Source organism: Mustela erminea, chromosome 4 (assembly GCF_009829155.1).
Source record: "Mustela erminea isolate mMusErm1 chromosome 4, mMusErm1.Pri, whole genome shotgun sequence".
Lineage (NCBI taxonomy): Eukaryota > Metazoa > Chordata > Mammalia > Carnivora > Mustelidae > Mustela > Mustela erminea.
In genome coordinates this window covers 58,727,408-58,747,151 of record NC_045617.1, presented here as the reverse complement: position 1 = coordinate 58,747,151, position 19,744 = coordinate 58,727,408, and the positions used below count along the sequence as shown (strand labels likewise).

The 19,744-nt window shown below is 39.2% G+C and overlaps 2 protein-coding genes across 5 annotated transcripts in view; both read left to right on the top strand.

Moving 5' to 3' along the window:
* The first annotated feature begins 1,388 nt into the window (after positions 1-1,388).
* On the top strand, positions 1,389-16,194 carry LTV1 (LTV1 ribosome biogenesis factor). Of its 4 annotated transcripts, none has more exons than XM_032339321.1 (11): positions 1,389-1,498; positions 2,681-2,812; positions 4,963-5,136; positions 9,077-9,164; positions 10,601-10,739; positions 11,091-11,346; positions 12,740-12,867; positions 14,138-14,277; positions 14,552-14,604; positions 14,798-14,998; positions 15,115-16,194. In XM_032339321.1, exons 1-11 carry the CDS (start codon positions 1,496-1,498, stop codon positions 15,223-15,225), a joined length of 1,425 nt encoding a protein of 474 aa, XP_032195212.1. In that variant the 5' UTR covers positions 1,389-1,495; the 3' UTR covers positions 15,226-16,194. The 4 variants fall into 4 exon arrangements, with proteins under 4 accessions (XP_032195212.1, XP_032195211.1, XP_032195214.1 ...); XM_032339320.1 differs by having other exon boundaries at positions 11,085-11,346; XM_032339323.1 differs by lacking the exons at positions 1,389-1,498; positions 2,681-2,812 and adding an exon at positions 8,424-8,675 and having other exon boundaries at positions 5,066-5,136; positions 11,085-11,346.
* ZC2HC1B (zinc finger C2HC-type containing 1B) overlaps positions 16,172-19,744 on the top strand; it is a 45,335-nt gene continuing 41,762 nt past the window's right edge. The window contains exon 1 of the mRNA XM_032339324.1: positions 16,172-16,253. Within this exon, the coding sequence (XP_032195215.1) occupies positions 16,226-16,253 (28 nt within the window). The 5' untranslated portion in view covers positions 16,172-16,225. The remainder of the gene's footprint in view (positions 16,254-19,744) is intronic.

The window sequence follows — 19,744 nt, the reverse complement described above, 5'->3', positions numbered from 1 at the left end:
TGTTACTCAAAATTAAAAAAAAAAAACAAGCATTATTCAGGTGGTTAGGCTCTAGTGAGGCTTGTCTAAATCCCTACTCTGCCATTTACTAGCTGTGTGACCTTGAGAAAGTTAATAACTTTTCTGTGCCTCAGTTTTAGTATTTGTAAGATACTGGATATAGTGCCTCTCTGGTAAGGCAAACATGATTCTCCTTGACATGAATCATGAAAACATGAATCAGGTAAAGTGCCAACACATTAATTCATTTAAACAAATATTGAGTATATGTACCAGGCATTATTCTAGGCCCTGAGGATAGATAGACACAGCAGTAAATAAAGCCAATCAAAACAAAACAAAACCTGCCCTCACAGAGCTTAACCATATTCAACGTCCTGCACAAAGGAGTGTTAGGTATAATATGTTAGAAAGCATCATCCAAGACAATTTGTTTTCCTAATCTAAATTGTTTCCATAAGTTTTATTGTAATAAAAGAGTAATATTCCACAAATATCTATAGAGGTAATTAATAGGACGACATAAAGACGCAGTCCAAGATAACTCAGACATTTGGAAGAGGCCAGAGATTGGAAAGGGGAAACACCAATTTGAGGAAAGATCTGCTGATTTAACTATGAATGCATTACCACCCTCTTTGGCCACGGAAGTTATGAGAACGTGCCAACACCTGACTGAAACCTTCCTAAGAAGGGTCGATTATAGCCTATTTGCTTAAATCACGTTAAACCGTTGGACGAACGACTTGGAAGAAAATAAACATTAGTATCCTCCTTATAAGATAAGGTATGCAAACACCAAAGAGATTCCAAATATATTTTATTGGTTGAAATGCCTCTACTGTCAACAAAATCTCAGGGGTTTTGTTCACCCAATCTTTGAACAAACAAACACCTGATTAAGTATGGTGCAGCCTAGAATAGCGAGGCCTTGATCCTCCGTTGCTAAGGCAACCAATTCCCCGCCAGCCCCTAAGAGACGGTACCTCAGTGACCCCGGAGGGTGGACACCGTGTGTGTGAGTGTGTGTGTGTGTGTGTGTGTGTGCGTACAATTGTCATTGTCATTGGGGATGCTAGATACGTCGCCTCTGTTCTCGGTAGAGGGCGCTACAAAAGCAAGTTCCCCCCAGAAACAGCAACCCCGCATCGCTCCTCACCGCCACAAAAGCGCCCACAACTCCGTTTCCCAACTTACTTAATTTTGGCCGGAAAAACCCCGCCCTCCCGGTGGTGAAAACAGCCCCACCTCCCAATAGCTTCTCGCGAGCGTTGGACGATGAGAGCTGCGGGGAACTTCCGTCCGCGACCCCTCCAGCTCTTCGGCGATTGGCCCATTTCCACGGTCTGCGCTTAACTTCCTGTCCGGATCCCGGCGTTGCACGTGTGGTGCGGCCTAAGGACGCTGCCGGCAGCCGGGTCTCGCAGCGTTCGTGTGGTAGCAAGGAGGGTGCTGTCGTCGCCCTTGTCTGGGGCGAGCGTCGCACGGCTGCAACATGGTGAGCACGTCTTGTTGTCTCGGGGACGGGGCGCTCTGGTTCTGCTGACGGCCCGGCTGGTTCCTCTGGTGCGAGTGGCTGCTGAGGGCGGGGACTGGGAGGGCCGGTCCGCAGGTGCGGGGAGGGGGCTCGCGGCCCAGTGCCTGGGTATGATCACCCGCACCACCCTGGGCATACTTTGCGTTTACAGTGCGTCTCCCACAGCCTAGCCTCCTTGGGGGCGTGGACAGAGGAGAATGGCTTCCTCTTTATCCCGAGGGGCCTAAAGAATCTGTGAACGCAGGACACGGATGCACCACCTTGTGCTTCCTGCGTCGGGCGGAGGGAGAGTTGGGTGGTTTCTCCAGACGTTGGAGTGGTAGTTGTCCGCTCATCTGTGTTTGCTCTGGGCAAAGGGAACTTGTGGGAGAGTCTAAGGTTGGGCCCAAAGCAAAAAAAGAAAGAAAAAAAAAGCTTTGCTTAACTGGGATGATGCTTTCTCACTTAGCAGGTCAAGTTGGGAAGGGTAGCGAGAGTGGCGAAAGAGATGATGAATCTTATTTAAATGAAGCTGTGTTGTCCTGGTTTCGTTTAATAGTCGGTGCAACAGCTGTGTCACTGCCTGAAATGGTCTTCCCCAGATTTAACTGTGGCAGGTTATTTGTCCTTCTGCTTCAGCCTGTCAGGGACCTTCTCTGAGCTGGCAGTATAAAGTAATCTTCAGACATTTGCAGATCGCTGTTTTCCTTACTTAAAATCATTTCTTTGGTGATTTGCTTGATAAGCATAGGGACTCCGACCTCATTGCTGTATCCCCAGCACCCAGACAAACTGAGGGGTTTGGAGGGGGGCGGAGTTGGGGTAGGGTGAGCCTGGTGGTGGGTATTATGGAGGGCACCTATTGTGTGGAGCACTGGGTCTGGTGCACAAACAATGAATTTTGGAACACTGAAAAAAAATAAAGTTAAATTTAGAAAAAAGTTTAGCACAGTAAGTGCCATCAGATGTACATTGAAGGAAGGTGACTACAGATTTTGTTGAACATTGTTAATGTTGCCTATCATAAAAATGTAAGTTTTAGAAATCTGTTGATCCTTCACATAACTTACTGGAGGTTTGTATATGGATTATGGGGTTTTGTGTGTGTGTGTGTGTGTGTGTTTGTTTCCTTTGATGGCTTGTTCTGATTCTGTTCCTTTGAAGCCTCACAGGAAGAAAAAGCCTTTTATAGAAAAGAAGAAAGCTGTATCTTTTCACCTGGTCCACCGGAGTCAACGGGATCCTTTAGCAGCAGATGAAACTGCACCTCAGAGGGTTCTGTTACCCACACAGAAAGTAGGTCCTGTTTGTTAGCCAATAAGTTTGCAGGTAGACTGTGAGTAGTCCCTAAATAAATTGTTAGCTGCTATTCTCCAGCAACTGTGATCTTTAAAGTTTTTAGTAAATGTACTGATTTTTTTGTCTTGCACGTTGGATTGAGAGAGTAAAGCATCTTTATTTGAGATATTTAAATGAGCAAATATTGCACAATAATACTAAATATTTACTAAACCAGTTACAATTCTGCATGATATTTAGGGCATATCTCTGGTTTCGTTCCTTAAGATCCTGTCATTTCAAAAAATCACAGGTTACTGTTTGTGTCCTCATCACTCATCTCATGAAATGTAATACATTAGAACTCATGAATTAGCTTTAGAAAATGCCACAAAGGGGCACCTGGGTGGCTCATTCATTAAGGGTCTGCCTTTGGCTCCGGTCATGATCCCAGGGTTCTGGGATTGAGCCCTGCCTTAGGCTCCCTGCTCAGGTGGGAAGCCTGCTTTTCCCTCTCCCACTACCTGCTTGTGTTCCCTCTCTCGCTGTCTCTCTCTCTGCCAAATAAATTTAAAAAAAGAAAGAAAAATTAAAGGAAATGCCAGGAAGCCTTTAAAATGTTGACGTGATAATTGTCAGAGTATTATTGTGGGCAAATTTGGAAGAAAGTCTTGGAGAACTTTGGCTATATTTAGCTTTTTAGTAAAGCCTGTTTTTGTTGTATGTTGAGAAGTTTCTTTGCATATAAATACAAGAAATTGTACCTGATTTTCAAGACCCTTTAGTCTGTTAACTCTCCCAAGCACATGATAAAACCATGTGTGTTTCTTGGCTTGAAAATTTTTTTTTTTTAATTTTTTATTTTTTGTAAACATATATTTTTATCCCCAGGGGTACAGGTCTGTGAATCACCAGGTTTACACACTTTACAGCACTCACCAAAGCACATATTGAAATTTTTTTTTTTAATTGAAGTGTAGTTAGACATAGAATGTTACATTAGTTTCAGGTGTACAGCATAGTGATTTGACATATTTGTACATTACACTGTGCTCACAAGTGTAGTTACTGCCTGTCACTATACAGTACTATTATAGTACTATTGGCTCTATTCCGTCTGCTGTATCTTTTATTTCCATGACTTATTCGTTACATAACTGGAAGCCTGTATCTCCTGCTCCCCTCCACCTCTTTTGCCAATCCCCTCCCCCTTACTTGGCAGCCATCAGTCTTTTTTTTTTGTATTTATGGATCTGTTTCTTTCTTTTCTTTTGTTTTTTGAGATTTTATTTATTTATTTGAGGGAGAGAGTGTACACGAGAGCAAGCCAGCGGGAGAGGGAGAAACAGACCCCTTGCTTGAGCAGGGTACCCAACCCAGGGCTTGATCTCAGGACCCTGCGATCATGATCTGAGCGGAAGGCAGATGCTAGCTGACTGAACCACCCAGGTGCCCCTGTGGATCTGTATCTGCTTGGTTTTGTTTGTTTGTTTTTTTTTAATGCCACATATAAGTGAAATCATATGGTGTTTGTCTTTCTCTGACTTAGTTCACTGAGCACAATACCCTCTAGGTCCACCATGTCGCAGATGGCAAGATCTCACTCTTTATACGGCTAAGTAATATTTATGTGTGCGTTTATCCATTCATCTGTTAGTGGACACCTGGGTTGCTTTCATTTCTTAGCTGTTGTAAATAATGCTGCAGTAAACATAGGAGTCTATATATTTTTTCAGTCAGTGTTTTCATTTTCTTTGGGTGAATACTGGTGGAATTATTGGATTGTGTGCTATTCCTATTTTTAATTTTGGGGGGAATCTCCATTCTGTTTTCCATAGTGACTTGACGAATTTATATTCCCAGCAGCAGTGCACAAGTGTTCCTTTTTTCCCCACATCCTCACTAACACTTTTTTTTTTTCTGTCTTGTCTTAAATTGTTGCACAGAAATGTAGAAGCAGGAATTGTTTTCATTACATTTAAATTTTATATAGCACTCGTGTTCAGAAACTTTTTTTTTTTAAGTTTATCAAGAATTCTTTGTCTCATTTTTCTCAGCCAAAATGTTCTTGCGCCATCTGCGTCCTGTTCTGAAAGCTGTGTTCACTGGAAGGTTCCTCTGGCTTATGCTTGAAAGAGGTACTAATTCCATTTTGTTTATTATCCTAGATAAATGATGAAGAAAGGCGAGCAGAACAGAGGAAGTATGGTGTGTTCTTTGATGATGACTATGACTATCTGCAGCACCTGAAGGAACCATCTGGCCCCTCAGAACTTATTCCCATAAGTACTTCCAGTGCACCCGAAAGAAGAGATGAAAAAGAGGAAACTTTAGTAATTTCAGTAAGACTTCTTACCAGTATATTTGGGAGTGAATGAGAAAACCACTTATAAATCAAGATAACTGAGGCAAGAAATGGTATCAATCTTAAGATCACAAAAATAAGCCATGCCCTACTTAAAATTATATATGTGTGTGCATGTATGTACCATCAGGAGAGAGTAGGCTGCCTGTTCTTTGGTGGCAACTGTCAAAAGAAGGCATCTTTGGGTGTCTGGGTGGTGCAGTCAGTTAAGTGTCTGACTTGGTTTTTGCTCAGGTAGTTATCTCAGGGTTGTGCTATCAAACCTCAAGTCAGGCTCAGTGGTGAGTGCAGAATCCGCTTTAACTCTCTCTCCCACCGCCTCCCTGCTCACATGCACTTGGGCTCTCTCTCTCAAATCCTTTTTTAAAAGTAGCAACCTTTGACACGGTTAGAATTTTGACTAATAATTATGGTTATGTTAGAACCTTTCAGTAGAAGAAAAGCAGCTGACATTGTGTATGTTAACAACTATTCAATGTCATAAAGTGTCTCATAGATAGAACTTAATTTTTGCAGAATATTCATATCTTTAATAGTTGTAAAAAGCTGCAAGCTAACCCGGAGAATAGAAGCAGTATATTGTAATGAAGTTCCTGTGACTCTTCTCAACCAAAATGCAGTCAATTTAAATTTTTTCTTTGAGTATAAATGAGAGCGCATATTTAATATGAAATTAATACTATTTATTTAAGCTTTTTTTTCCTGTGTTAATGTTAAAGATGCCCATGTCTTATGCCTTTATCTTTTTGTTTAATACTAGTATACAGTAAATTTTCCTGTGAAGCTTTATACTTTTTATACTTTTTTAAAAAAAAAAGTAGAAGATACTCATTTATTGGGTTTATTAACAAAAAAGAGCTAAAAAGGGCATCAGTTTCTCCCACTTCTCATCCTCCACTCCTCTCATGATCTAGGCATTCTTTTCTTCAGGGAAGTATAATCATAGCTTCTCCAGTCTATAGTTTGTTGCTTACGGGGAGTCAAAAGGGCTAGGTTTCAGGGTATTATCCCAGAGGAAGGTAATGAAGGCAGCTGTTCCCTCACTTCCTAGATTGTAGCTCTCTTGTAAGGCTTGTGTATCCCATTCCTACATCTCTGTCATAACAACCAGCTTCTGTACTCTTCTTTCCCTAGGTGACACTATCAGGAGTAGGATGTGTATCTTAGAGGTTCACCTCCTTCCAAGACTCAGGGAGGGGAGAGTGTCCAATAGTTGTTCAACTTTGTCTTAAGGAGATAAGTCTTAATGAAGTTATAAGATTCTTCTGGCTGAATTGTATTGGCTTTTGAAAGATTAGCTTTTAATAATTAATTCATTTTGGGTAAAGATAATCACTATTTAGTTGGCTTTTTAATACAAAAAGGCTCTTAAATGGACACTTCCATGATGTTTATAAGGCTGAGAGAATGATGTTTAAAAACAAAAAATGCCATCAGTTTTCTGTAGCATGATGAAAAACTATGGATGAGTCCCATGTGCTTTTTTTGACTTCAGAGTAATTTGAAACCACCAGAATTGAGTAAACTAGAAATACTGAATAAACTCTAGAAACAAAATAAAGCAGTACAGAAATAAGCAGTCCAACTGTCACATGAAAGAAAGCAGGTACCAACATGGTAGAAAGCAGTTGGGCAAACTCAACAGAGTTCAGAACTACTGCAAGTAAAAAACATTTCTTTTTTAAAAAATAGTCACTATCTAAACTGAGTTGTGTATGGTTCTTTTGACTGTTTTTCAAGATTTGATAAAGATCACCAAAGGTAAATTTACTAAACACAAACTGATCTTTCCTTTTTTAAATAACCGTACATTCCAAGGATAGATAATCACAGAATATTTTTAAAACGAGGCAAAGCAGTGGGATGCCTGTCATGATTTCGACTCAGGTCACGATCCTCAGGATTGTGAGATGGAGCCCCCACATTGCTCTCTGAACTGAGTATGGAGGCTGCTTGGGATTCTTTCCCCCTGTTTCTCCCCTCCCTGCTAGTGCGTGCGCATTCTCTCTTTCTCCTCTCAAAAACAAAAAACAGCAAAACAAAATTGCGTATTTTTTAATTTTTAATAATATACCCAAAATTAAATTGTGTACTTTAATTGGCTGAATTGTATGGTTACATTAATTCCATCTCACTAAAACTCTTAAAAAAAAAAAAAACCAACAACAACATTATAGTGGAAAACCAGATCTTTTGCTATGCTTATGCCCCCAAGAAACACATCTTGGAAGCTAAGTTTGCTGGCTGTGCATTCCTCTACATAGCTTTTCATTCGTGCTCCTCAGAAGCTTCCAATTCCACATGCTGCATGAGCCAGTAAGAACTACATCTCAGCTTTGTGCCTGCTTCTAGACCGAGGATGAGGTGGGTGGTGAGGTGCAAGAGATGGGTAACGTGGTAACCCTTACATTGGTAACTGGTTGATAAGATCACACTAAAGCATAAGGACCAGTCAGAAAATATGTGCCAGCACATACTGAGGTGTATTGTGTATGGTGTGAAGAATGAAGGGATTTACCCAAAGGAAAGTTCTAGAAGAGTGGTCAAGAAGTGCTTCATGGAGGAGGGAGGAACTGATTTGGGCCCTAAAGGGTGGGTTGTATTGAAGCAGGAAGAAAACATTCCAGTCAGAAGGGACATAGGTAGTAGTGTGGATCATAGTGTCTGGCATATGTGTGCTCCATAAATCACTTTGAATTATTCCATGATGTGAGGAATTGGATGTGATTTACATGGATGCAGTATTATTAAGTAATAGTAATAGATTTGGATGTATAGAATAGTAAGTAGGCCTTGATTGTATAGACTTTGAAAATCAGGAGTGAAAAATCAAAACCTGTTATAAGTTCAAGAAGGTCACAAAATAAAGGAGTTTTAATCTGGAAGTGATAAGAAGGTTGGATTAGGTACAGACTGTCTAAACAGTGGTGGTAATAATCTGTGTCTTGGTTAGCCATGAGTACGATGGTGCCCAAAAGACTTATGTGCAGTCACAGTACACAAGAGAGTTCAAAGGGCTATGGAGATGGAGAGAAATGATTTATGACCACCCCAGGATTTAAGATGGCCAATTCAGAGAAATGCTGTGCCTTTACCAGAGATTGGCATGTTATCTCATTTTACGAGGGATAAGGTTAAATTTTGAAACTTGAGGAGAGTGGCATTACAAAACCTGGATTTGAATCCCAGAACCTCACTTAATGACCAGTTTCAGGCAGGCATGGCATTTGACCTTTCTTAGCTTTTATTGACTATCGCATGCAGATATCCCACAAGGATTAAATGGAGTAATGTGCTGGAGGAGGCTTTGTGAAGTATTCCAGGGAATCCGTTTGTGAAAGGATGATAAGATATACAGGTTTCAAATATTTTACTGGAGTGCAAGTGAGTGAGAAGGCAGAACTTAGTTGTATTCGTTTTCCGAGAACTGCTAAAACAAATTACCACACCTTACCACTGGGTGGCTTAAAACAACAGAAATTTATTCTCACAGCTCTGGAGGCCAGAAGTCTGAAGGTAAGCTTTCCGCAGTGTTGCTTCCATTGTGGGGGCTCAGGGCAAGAACAGTGTCCTTCACCTATCTCCTCACTTTCAGTGGCTGCCAGCAATCCCTTATGTTCCTCGGCTTGTAGATCCATCACTCCAGTCTGCTCTTGTCTTCATGTGGCATTCTCCCCATGTGTCTTTGTGTCATCACATGGCCTTGTTACAGGGACACACTAGTCTTTATGGATTAGGGCCCACCGTTATCCACTGTCATCTCATTTTAACTAATTACATCTGCAAGGATCCTGTTCCCAAATAAGGTCACATTCTGAGCTGCTGGGTGGACATGAATTTTGGGGAGGACACTTCAATCCAGTATAGTAGGTCAGAAGTATTTCTCAATCTAACCATTGTGTAATTTCTCTTTCAAGACCACGGGAATTAAATTGCCTTCATCGGTATTTGCATCAGAGTTTGAGGAAGATGTTGGATTGTTGAATAAAGCAGCTCCTGTTTCAGGTGTGCTTAATTTCTTAAGCTTTTCAAGTGACTTGATATGTTTTACAAAAAGGAAAGTTTAGCAATGGGAGTTTTTCTCTCTCTAATAAAGTGTTAAAACAATTGAGATGTCTGAATTTAGATTAGAGATTATTCAGAAGGGATGAGTGATCGGGATTCCTTTTTTATTGCCGTCAAGTTTTTAGTCTTTAGAGTTTCTGTTTGGAGAGTGAAGTGGGAAAATTGGTTTTGAAGGTCAAGTAGGGGAAGTTTAACCTTGACCTAACCTCTTAAAGAGGAAACAGCAGTATTTGCTTAGCCTTAACATACGTATAGACTTCATCTCCTTTCAGAATTTCTCCGTAGAGTCTAATATTTTATAGAAGTCCATTTTACCATCTGTTCCAGATAAACTGAAAAATTGTTCAGAGTGTTTTGGTTTGTTTGTTGGGTTTTTTGTAGTATTAACATTGTATTTTAGAACAAACACAGAAGTGATGTTTGGTTAATTATTAAGCAATATTTGCCACATAGCATTCATTCTTTTATTCATTCTGTAGATTTTTGAGTTAGCACTCCATGATGGGGTCTCGGGTTAAATCAGAATAAATCATAATCCCTGACCTCAAGGAATATATCATCAATTGGGAAGGATAGACAATAAATAGGAAATTACGATTACAGTTCAAATGAATAAATAATGGTTAGTTAATAGTGGGAAAGGTGTCCTGGAGAAAATGGTGTCTAAATTAATTTCTTAGGTAGAAAGTAGGTGGATAAAGGAGGGTAGGGTAGGGAGGAGAGAATATTCCAAAAAGGAAACTGTATGTGCAGAATTGAGAGAACATGAGTAGGAAATCACATTTTAGCATGCCTAGAGTGGTAAGAATTAATATGAAACGAGGCTGGAGAGTCGAGCAGTGACCATGTTATGAAAGGTGTTGGAAGTATGTCGGTTTACAAAGTTGAAGTATTCTGTGGATTCTGTTTTTACACACAAAAGACCATGGCTGAAGAAACAGTTTTGGGATTTATTAAAATCTCCTAGGCTGGAAAAACAGTTCACCAAGCTACACATGCTTAATTTGGGTTACTTCTAATAGGTGAATTTAAAGCCCAGATTCTTCCTGCAGGTGAAAACCTTGAATTTTACTAAGTAGACACAGTATAATTTTGCAGATCTATAATGCAAGAGTTTTTACAATTGGGTGCTAAAACCAGAGATGTTATTTTCCCCCTATTTTATTTTCTTATAGTCGTCCCTCTCTGTTCCTCGCTAGACCAAACTTGAAGTTTTTAATCATTTTTTAATTCTCTGTACCTAAGTAGAATGCAGCGTATAATAGGTACTCAGTTAATACTAAGTAAATCAGTTTAGGTAATAGGTACTCAGTTATGGTAAGTAAAGGAATCATGTTTTCTTAGGAATTACTGCTCACTTTTTGTTTTCCTTCTAGGACCTCGGCTGGATTTTGATCCTGACATTGTTGCAGCCCTTGATGATGATTTTGACTTTGATAATCCAGATAACCTGCTTGAAGATGATTTTATTCTTCAGGCCAATAAGCCAACAGAAGAAAACGGAACAGATACACAGTACGTGTGGTTTCTTTTGAATCAGGGATGACCTGACTGTTGCTTTTTCAGTAGAATGGTACCTAACTGGAACCAGTTTTTTAGAGCATTTAGTGTTCGACTTTTGTGTTTCAGAGCAGAAAATGTGAAACTTGAGGTCTTTACAAACCAACAATAGGTGGGGCTAAAGTCCAACTTGCCTGATTGCTGGTTTATTACTTTTCAAGCCATACCAGACAGGTCAAGCAGCACAGCTGTTCCTGCCTAAACAGGAATCCTCCCTGAAATACCCTCAAATTTTAGTTGTGTAAAGTCATTTGGTTCTGTTGTTTCTCAAGTTGTTTTGACAGTTAATTTATGACTCTGGCTTAGGAAATCTGAGGCCGAAGATGACAGTGAGTGGGAAGACATGGATGATGAGAAGGAAAGAGGTGGTGATGACGATAACTATGGCTCTGCGGGCTCATCAGATGAGACCATGTCTATCCCTGGAAAACCTCCTGGGACTGTAGAAAATCACTTATTCTGGGAAGAGGAAACAAAAAGCCGCTTTACTGAGTATTCTATAACATCCTCAGTCATGAGGAGAAATGAACAGCTGACTCTTCATGATGAGAGATTTGAGAAGGTAAGGTCCCCAGATAAGAGGCCTTTTAATACAAGTTCCTGGTAAATTTCATATGACCTTAGAACTCAAAGGCAGAACTTTCAGCATTAGAAAGAGCTTATGTCTTATTAAAGCAGACCATAAAACCATCCTAGTTTTAATTCTGTAAAGAATGCATATAGGTCAGAGATGACTAATGTAATCTCTGGACTTTCTTCAGAGAGATTTGACATTTTGATTCTGAACCTCTGACTCCAGTCCCCAAGATTATGCTGTTTTCCTCAGGCATTGGTCTGAGCATAAACAAAATTCCATTGCCTTCAGTTTTTTGTGTGTGTTTGCTCACTGACATATCCCAAGGTCTAACATGGTGTCTGGCATATGATAAGAATTCAAAGCATTCAGTAAATGATGAATGAATGAATGAATGGTTTCCTTCAAGGTGAATCTAAAGGATTCTAATTTTGCTACCTTTTCACTAAGTACTAGTAGGCAAACTATTACAGATAACTTCACTCTTCAGGAGTCACCATCACCCCCTTTTTACCCTTAACATTCTAGAAATACAGTATACATCTAAACAAGAATGAAATTTTATTTATTTTTTACTTTATTTTTTTAAGTAGGCTCCAAGCCCACTCTGGGGCTTGAATTCAACCACCCTGAGATCAAGAGTTGCATGTCCTACCTACTGAGCCAGGCAGGCATTCCTGAAATAATGTACATTTAAAGGAGACTGCTTAGGTATATGGTCTTTTACTTCAAATAATCAGTGAATTTGAAAGCATCTGTAAAATATTCCGAGGTAAAAATTTCTAGGTAGCTTTGTCCTCTAAGCTGAACAGAATGATTGCCTTGCACTTTCCTATTAATTTGGGGCACCTGGGTGGCTCAGTCACTTAAGCGTCCAACTCTTAATTTCAGCTCAGGTCACAATCCCAAGTTGAGCTGGGCTCTACGCTCAGCGGGGAGTCTGCTTGAGATTTTCTCTCTCTTGTCTCTCCCTCACCCTGCTTGTGCTCTTTCTCCCTCTAAAATAAATAAATCTTTCCCCCCAAAATGGCAGCCTATTTTTAGGCTAAATATAAGTCTTAAAGTACTGGGTAGAATGTTTTCCACATTCTGTTGTCATGGTGCTAATCCCTGTTAATATTGTAACGGTAGTTATGATATCCAAGGTAGTGCTTAAGTACTGTGGAACAGTAAAATTAATGTAAAAATCAGGGTTCCTGGCTGGCTCAGTTGATGAAGCATGTGACTTAATCGTGTGGTTGGGAACTTGGGCCCCACTTTGGGTGTAGATATCACTTAAAAGAATAAAATCTTTAAAAAAAGATGAACATAAAAATAACATTTTAAATGTTATAGTCTTAATACATTAATTTTCGTGGCATCTTTTCCCTCTGCATTCAAGTTTTATGAGCAATATGATGATGATGAAATTGGAGCTCTGGATAATGCTGAATTGGAAGGTTGCATTCAAGTAGACAGCAATCGCTTAGAGGAAGTCTTGAATGACTACTACAAAGAGAAGGCAGAGAAGTACGATGACTTTTCTTGTTTACTTGCTTTTTTGCATTTTTAAATAAAGTCTGTATTTGGACATCTGAATCTAGAAAATTACCCAGTCACAATCTATATTAAGAAAATGGTATGTTTGGGGGCTCCTAGGTGGCCCAGTGTGTTAGGCAGCTGTCTTCAGCTCAGGTCCTGGAATCGAGTTCCGCATCAGGCTCCTTGCTCAGCAGGGAGCCTGTTTCTCCCTGTGCCTGCCATTCCCCCTCCTTGTGCTCTCTCACTTTCTGACAAATCTTGAAAAAGAAGAAAATTGTATGTTTTCCGTCAGTTTTGACTCACATTTTGATGTTACGATTCTGAAGCTAACTGTAACAAATGGGAACCTCCTGAGAACCACTTCCTCTGTTGCTCTCACCTAAGAGTCAGAGTGGAAGAGCTAGGGTTAGAATTAGGGGTATAAGGTCACATTCCACTTGGAGAGTGAGGTGGTGCTTTTTAGCCTCTTTGACTGAAAAGTTAGTCTGACCTCTAATTATATACACTCTCTTCATCTTCTTAAAATGCCAGGTATTCTGAGTTGGTATTTATGGCACATAGAAAGATAAGAGTTTGTTTCTCCAGCCATATTAGCATAATTTTACAGCCAAATGCTTGACAAATCAGGTCAGCATCCATATTGAGGTGATTTTTCTGTAAGAAACTAATGAGGTGTTTACATTTGCTGGAAGGGTCTGATACTCCACGATTACCGTTGTTTGCAGATTCTACAGTAGGACAAGGGCTGTGTATTTTGAGTAGATATGTGACTACTTTGAAGAGACAGATCCGGTAATACTTTTTTTTTTTTTTTTTTAAGATTTTATTTATTAGAGAGAGTATGAGAGAGAGCATGAGAGGGGAGAAGGTCAGAGGGAGAAGCAGACTCCCCATGGAGCTGGGAGCCCAATGCAGGACTCAGTCCCAGGACTCTGGGATCATGACCTGAGCTGAAGGCAGTCAGTTAAGCAACTGAGCTACCCAGGTGCCCTGGGGAATACTTTTTGAGGCTTTTAAAAAAAAAAAAAATTTTTTTTTAGGAAAGTTGCCATCTTGTTCTTGTATTAGAGCCCTGCAAAGATCCCTTTTCTGTCAGTGGAATGAATGTGCTGGAGGGTCAAGTTGGGGCTGGGGAGAGCTAGGATTTTTTTTAAATGCTATATTTCCATAGCTTTCAAGTACACCTTTAGTAACAGTATAATAATGCGTGGGTTTTTTTCCCCTCTTCTGTCTCCATTTTTGAAAACTCAACCACAAGTTGTGTAAAACTGAATACTCTTGAACCCTTCGAGGATCAGGACTTGTTAATGAATGAACTTGATGGGTCTGAGGAGGAAGAGGTTATTACTGTAGTTCTTGAAGAAGCCAAAGAGAAGTGGGATTGTGAATCTATTTGTAGTAAGTATTGTAGTGTCCATTTTACTGCAAAAGGTAGAGTTTTTTTTTAAGTATTAAGCGTATCAATTATTTGAAAATGTATATGCTTTGTGAAAATGATTTGGAAGATGTAATACTCCCATCACTAAGTTGCAAACAATTTAAAAACATTTAGAAGAGACACTCCATTATTTTGAACTATGAAAACACCAAAGTTGGGGATATAGTAGGAACTCAGTAATGCTTTGCTGAATTGAAAGTATACTCATGGTACATGTTTGTTTTTTTTTTAAAGGTACATACTCAAATTTATATAACCATCCACAACTTATCAAGTATCAACCAAAGGTAAGTCCTAGGGTCCTGAGCTCTTTGAAGTACGCAATGCAGGTAATGGCATGTACAAATTATTTTCTCACAGTGGCTGTATCCCTTCGTGGCTGGCAGCACTATTAGAAAAAGCAAGAACAGTGTGTCATTAGTGAACTGTTTTTTGATAGGAATGGGAAATGACCTTAGTATGATTTTATCTTTATTTCAGCCCAAACAAATCCGAATATCTTCTAAAACAGGAATACCTCTCAATGTCTTACCTAAGAAAGGACTCACAGCAAAACAAGTTGAACGAATGCAGATGATTAATGGCAGTGATCTGCCAAAGGTGTCAACCCAACCTCGATCTAAAAATGAAAGCAAAGAAGATAAAAAAGCAAGGAAGCAAGCTATAAAAGAAGAGCGCAAGGTAATGGGAGATGTACAAAGAGCTTGTGGCAAGCGGGTGGTCGTGGAAATTTTCTTCTGTAAAGTTGATCTTCATCAGTTTAAAGATTTGAGTAACACTAATGTGTTCTTACACAGGAACGGAGAGTGGAGAAGAAAGCTAACAAATTAGCCTTCAAGCTGGAAAAAAGAAGGCAGGAACAGGAGCTCTTAAACTTGAAGAAGAATGTTGAGGGGCTAAAACTATGACAGTAGAACATTTGGGATAAGGTGCCTTTCCCCCTGGGGCTCCTCGTTATGTTCAGTATTGAACAAGGATCTTCAAAGAGATAAAATTATTTAATCTGCCATTTTTACTGGCAGGTATTTATACCACCAGGTTTTCTCTGCCATCTGTCTTGTAAATATTGTAACATTTTTAAAACTTAATATTATAAGCTTAGAATTTGCTCTGAAATAAATGATTTCACAAATGTGAAATGTTTGGATGAGTTTAAGGAAAACATCTTCATAACATAAATGGAATTGGTGTATTCTTCATTTATTTGTATGATTGTCCCAGCTGTCTTTTGCAGATGTTCTCAAATAGGTCTTTGAAACCTTTCCACTCCTTTTCAGGAGTTAAGTGGTTTAATTTGCTGTATGTAGAAAAGTGACCCCATTAAACTCCATTTTGAAATTCTGAGTGGTTTAACAGTTTTCCTGAGGAGATTCCACTGGTAGGAACTAAGTTTCCCCCTGCTGTATGCAAAGGGCTGTTTCAAAAGGTGGTAAAAATGAGTATTAGGATTGTTGGGACTCAATTACTGGATGACTTACTTTTGGATTTTAGGAAGAGCGAAGACAGGAAGCAGAAGCAGAAATCAAGAAAATGTCCTTGGCTTCAGTGAGTACCTGGCTCAAAATCAGAAATATTTACTTTAGTTTAAACTAGAAAGTTTGTCTTTTCAACATTATTTAATGCTTGGAACCATTCATATTTGATTAAAAGATGTAGTTGAAATTTTTCTTGTTTTTTGGTGAGGTTTGTTTGGTGTGTTTTGGGTTTTTTTTTTTTTTCCCTGTAAACTTTTTCAAGGTTCAAGCAATGACGCCATCACAATTGTTAATTATTTGGTAAACTGTGACTCCCCTGCAACAGATGAGTTGTTAGTGACCCTTGTTCATGTGTCCATGACTAATGTGTTGCTATCTGACTGTTCTGGGGAAAAACAAAAACTGGACACTGTTGGTCTAAGTTGGGAACAGAATGGCTGAGGCAGAACCATTTTTAGCTGGTGAGCTGTATTTGATAACTGAATTATTAGAAAGTGTCTTCTATAATTGATTTGAATATGACTTTTCCAAAGTTGGTGGGTATTACCTTGTTCTCTTTGTCTTAAATTACAAATCTAAGTATTCCAGGATTTTTAAGAGTGAAAAACAGTAACATTAGGTATTCAACTGGCATTGCTACAAAAAACTCAGCTGAAGAGCCTGTCATTATAGAAGTGGAATCTAACTGGGGAGTATATATTTAAATGCTGATCTGTAGAAGCAAAGGGTCAAATGATGGTTTGTGTTAATATTGTGAATGTATTAAATCCTGAGAAGGTTGACCATTTATTTTGGTAGCTCTCTCAGCTGAAAGTTCTTAAAACCAGCAAGAATCTTAAAGACTTGGAAGATTTTGATGCTATTCAGATTCCTTCTTAGGAACTTCTAATATCACTTAGCCTATACAAAGGGTTTAAATCAGCACATTATATATTTTGCAGTCAAGGAATGGTAATTATGAGCCATGTGTTTTACCGAAGCATTATTGTGATTTAAACAGGCTATCCTCCAGATTTAAAGATCTTAATTTTATTCTGGAAAACAAACTTTACATATTCTGATTTATTTTGTAGAATTTTGGAGTATTTACAGCTTGAGTTGTCTCTAACAATGTCTCTAACATAAGACCCTGGCAAATGTTTGGAAGTCCAGAGCATTAAGAAGGTTTTGCCTTCATGGACTGCATCTTCTGAGGAGGCAGGGTGTTTACAGCAAAATCTAACTAGCAACACCAAGTCACTCAGAAGGACCACTGGAAATGAGGGTCTAGGTATTTACTTTCCCCCTGAACTGCTCTTACTGCAAATTATGTGTCCTCAGGGTTGGTGTTCAGTTGTCACCTCCACTATAAACTTTCACCTGAGCATGTAAAGATAGCAACATCCCTCCCTTGCATTTTTTAAGCTTCTTCCCTGCTTTATGGTCTCCATGGCAATTTTGCCATCTGAGCTGTATCTTGTTATTCAGTCTTCTCTCAGAACAAACTGAGGGCAGGTAATTTTTATTTACTGCTTTATCCCCATGCCAGTAGTTCCTGTCATTTGGTAAATGATTACTGGGTAGTATGTAAATGAATGGATAGGGAAGAGATTTCACCGAAGAATTGCTTAAACTTGAAACAATGGGACTTAGAATCAATGTTAGCTAAGAGAAAGAAGGCTTAAGGCTTAAGGCACAAAGTCATAAAGAATTTGCCTGCTGTGGCTTAAGCATCTCTTTTGTATGAGAACTTAATACTTGTTGTAAAAATCACGTTTTTAGATATTTTAGAGCTTTTTTTTGGTGTGTAAGTCTGAGTATCAAAAGCCATCATTATTTGTGTATATTAACTGTGGTCCATTGTATCTACACCTCATTGTGACATCATCAAATGATCTCAAGTGAAGGACAGCCCCAGCCATCTTGTAGATTTACTGTTGCATTATCACTACATTTATGTTGTTTTTTTCCTGTGTGTTGCTTTTTAAAGTGAAGGGTCAAGAGAAGGTAAAAATTCTAATGGCGTTACATTTTAATTGCTGAACTTACACAAGAATGTATAATAATAAACTTATACAATAAACTTGTACAAGAATGTATAATAAAACAAGGACATTGCATTATTCAAGTTAAGAAATAGAACATAGAAGCCACCAGTGGTTCCATCCTCAGTTTCATTCCACTCTTTCACCTCAGGAATTCTTAAGTACCACTTAGATTATATTAATCATCAGCTGTATGATACTCCTTTTTTTTTTTAATTGATATGTATTATTTGTTTCAAGGGTACAGGCCTGTGGTTCATCAGTCTTACACAACACTCAGTGCTCACCATAAGACATACCCTCTCCAGTGTCCATCACCCAGCCACCCCATCCCTTCACCCTCCTCCCTTCCAGCGACCCTCAGTTTGTATGGTATTCCTAAAGCACATATCTTGTTTAGTTGTGAAACACAAATCTGGCTTTATAAGGGCAATATTTACTAGCAGATGATGAAGGTGTCCTTGAGCTGAATATCAGCTTCTAGATTTTTTTTTTTAAGAATTTATTTATTTATTTATTTATTTATTTATTTGACAGAGAGAAATCACAAGTAGGCAGAGAGGCAGGCAGAGAGGAGGGAAGCAGGCTACCACTGAGCAGAGAGCCGGATGTGGGGCTCGATCCCAGGACCCTGAGATCATGACCTGAGCCGAAGGCAGAGGCTTTAACCCACTGAGCCAACCAGGCACCCCTCAGCTTCTAGATTTTAAAAGAGCCCCAAGAGGAGACATTGAGCCAGGTGATGGAATTCTAGGGAACACAAGTCACCACAGCTGGAACGTCCTGGATCTGCTGTAGAACTATGCTTTGTGGTTGTATGCTCATTTTACAATTTCTGCTAAGGTGACCATGATCCCAAGATCGATGCAGAACCTTCTTGTGGATTCAAATGAGTGTCTTCCACTCATCTTGATGTCAGAATATGAAGTGAAGATCAAGCACTCCAATGGACAGGGTCAAACAAGCCAAGTATAGAAGAGTTGGAGCCAGATACACTAGGACATACTAACCTTCGATTACAGAGGCAGTCAATATCGTGCTCGTGACAGCCTTCAACATGTCTGTTTTTCATTATACATCTTCAGTATGGACTAGTTGCTTTCCAGTTCTGGAGCCCAGCTCTTATCCTGGGAATTACTTTCTCTCCCTCGTGTGTTGATTTCCCTGTTTGATGTATGTTTTACTCATGCTGTGAAGCCCATCCTCTAGTAATTCTTGAACCACAGAGTACATGGGATGTCACCTTTCTGAAACCCTGCATTTGGGGAAATGTACTCAACCTCGATATTTGGTCAGTAGTTTGGCTGGGTATGAAACCTGTAGGTTGTAGACTATTCTCCCCCAGAAGTTGAAAGGATTTTTCCTCATTCTTTTCCAGGTTTCGTGTATGGGAATCAGGTCATTCTGATTCCTGATATTTGTCTGTTACTGTTTTTTTTTTTCATCTCGGTTGGTAGAATCTTAATCTCCAGAGTTCTGATATTTTACCTTGATGTTATTAGATACATTTTCATCCATTGTGTTGTGTCTTTTGAATGGAAGCTTGTGTTCTTTCACTTCTGGAAATTGTGGAAATTTTTAAAATTTTCTTCCTTGTGTTTCTCCTTTACTCTCTTGAACTGTTATTTGGAGTAGGACCTTCTAGGCCAGAGATATTTGGATTGATTGTTTTTCTCCCGTCTCGCCATTTTACTCTACTTTCTGAGAAATTTCCCTAATTTTATCTTCCAATCTTCCCTTGAATTTTTCATTTCTCCTATAAGACTTTGAATTTCTGAGAGTTTAATTTTTGTTTACTTTTTTATTTGTTTTGGGCTTATGTGCTAGAGTTTTTCCACACATCTTTGGAAATTCTTGTCTGTTGGCTCATTAAGACTGGAGGAAGGTGACATTGGAAATTGTGAATGGATAAGAGGTATTTCATGATT

Coding starts and splice junctions, on each gene's coding strand:
- LTV1 (XM_032339320.1), top strand. Junction 5,137..9,076: donor AGGAAACTTTAGTAATTTCA/GTAAGACTTCTT, acceptor TTCTCTTTCAAG/ACCACGGGAATTAAATTGCC. Junction 14,278..14,551: donor GGATTGTGAATCTATTTGTA/GTAAGTATTGTA, acceptor TTTTTTTTAAAG/GTACATACTCAAATTTATAT.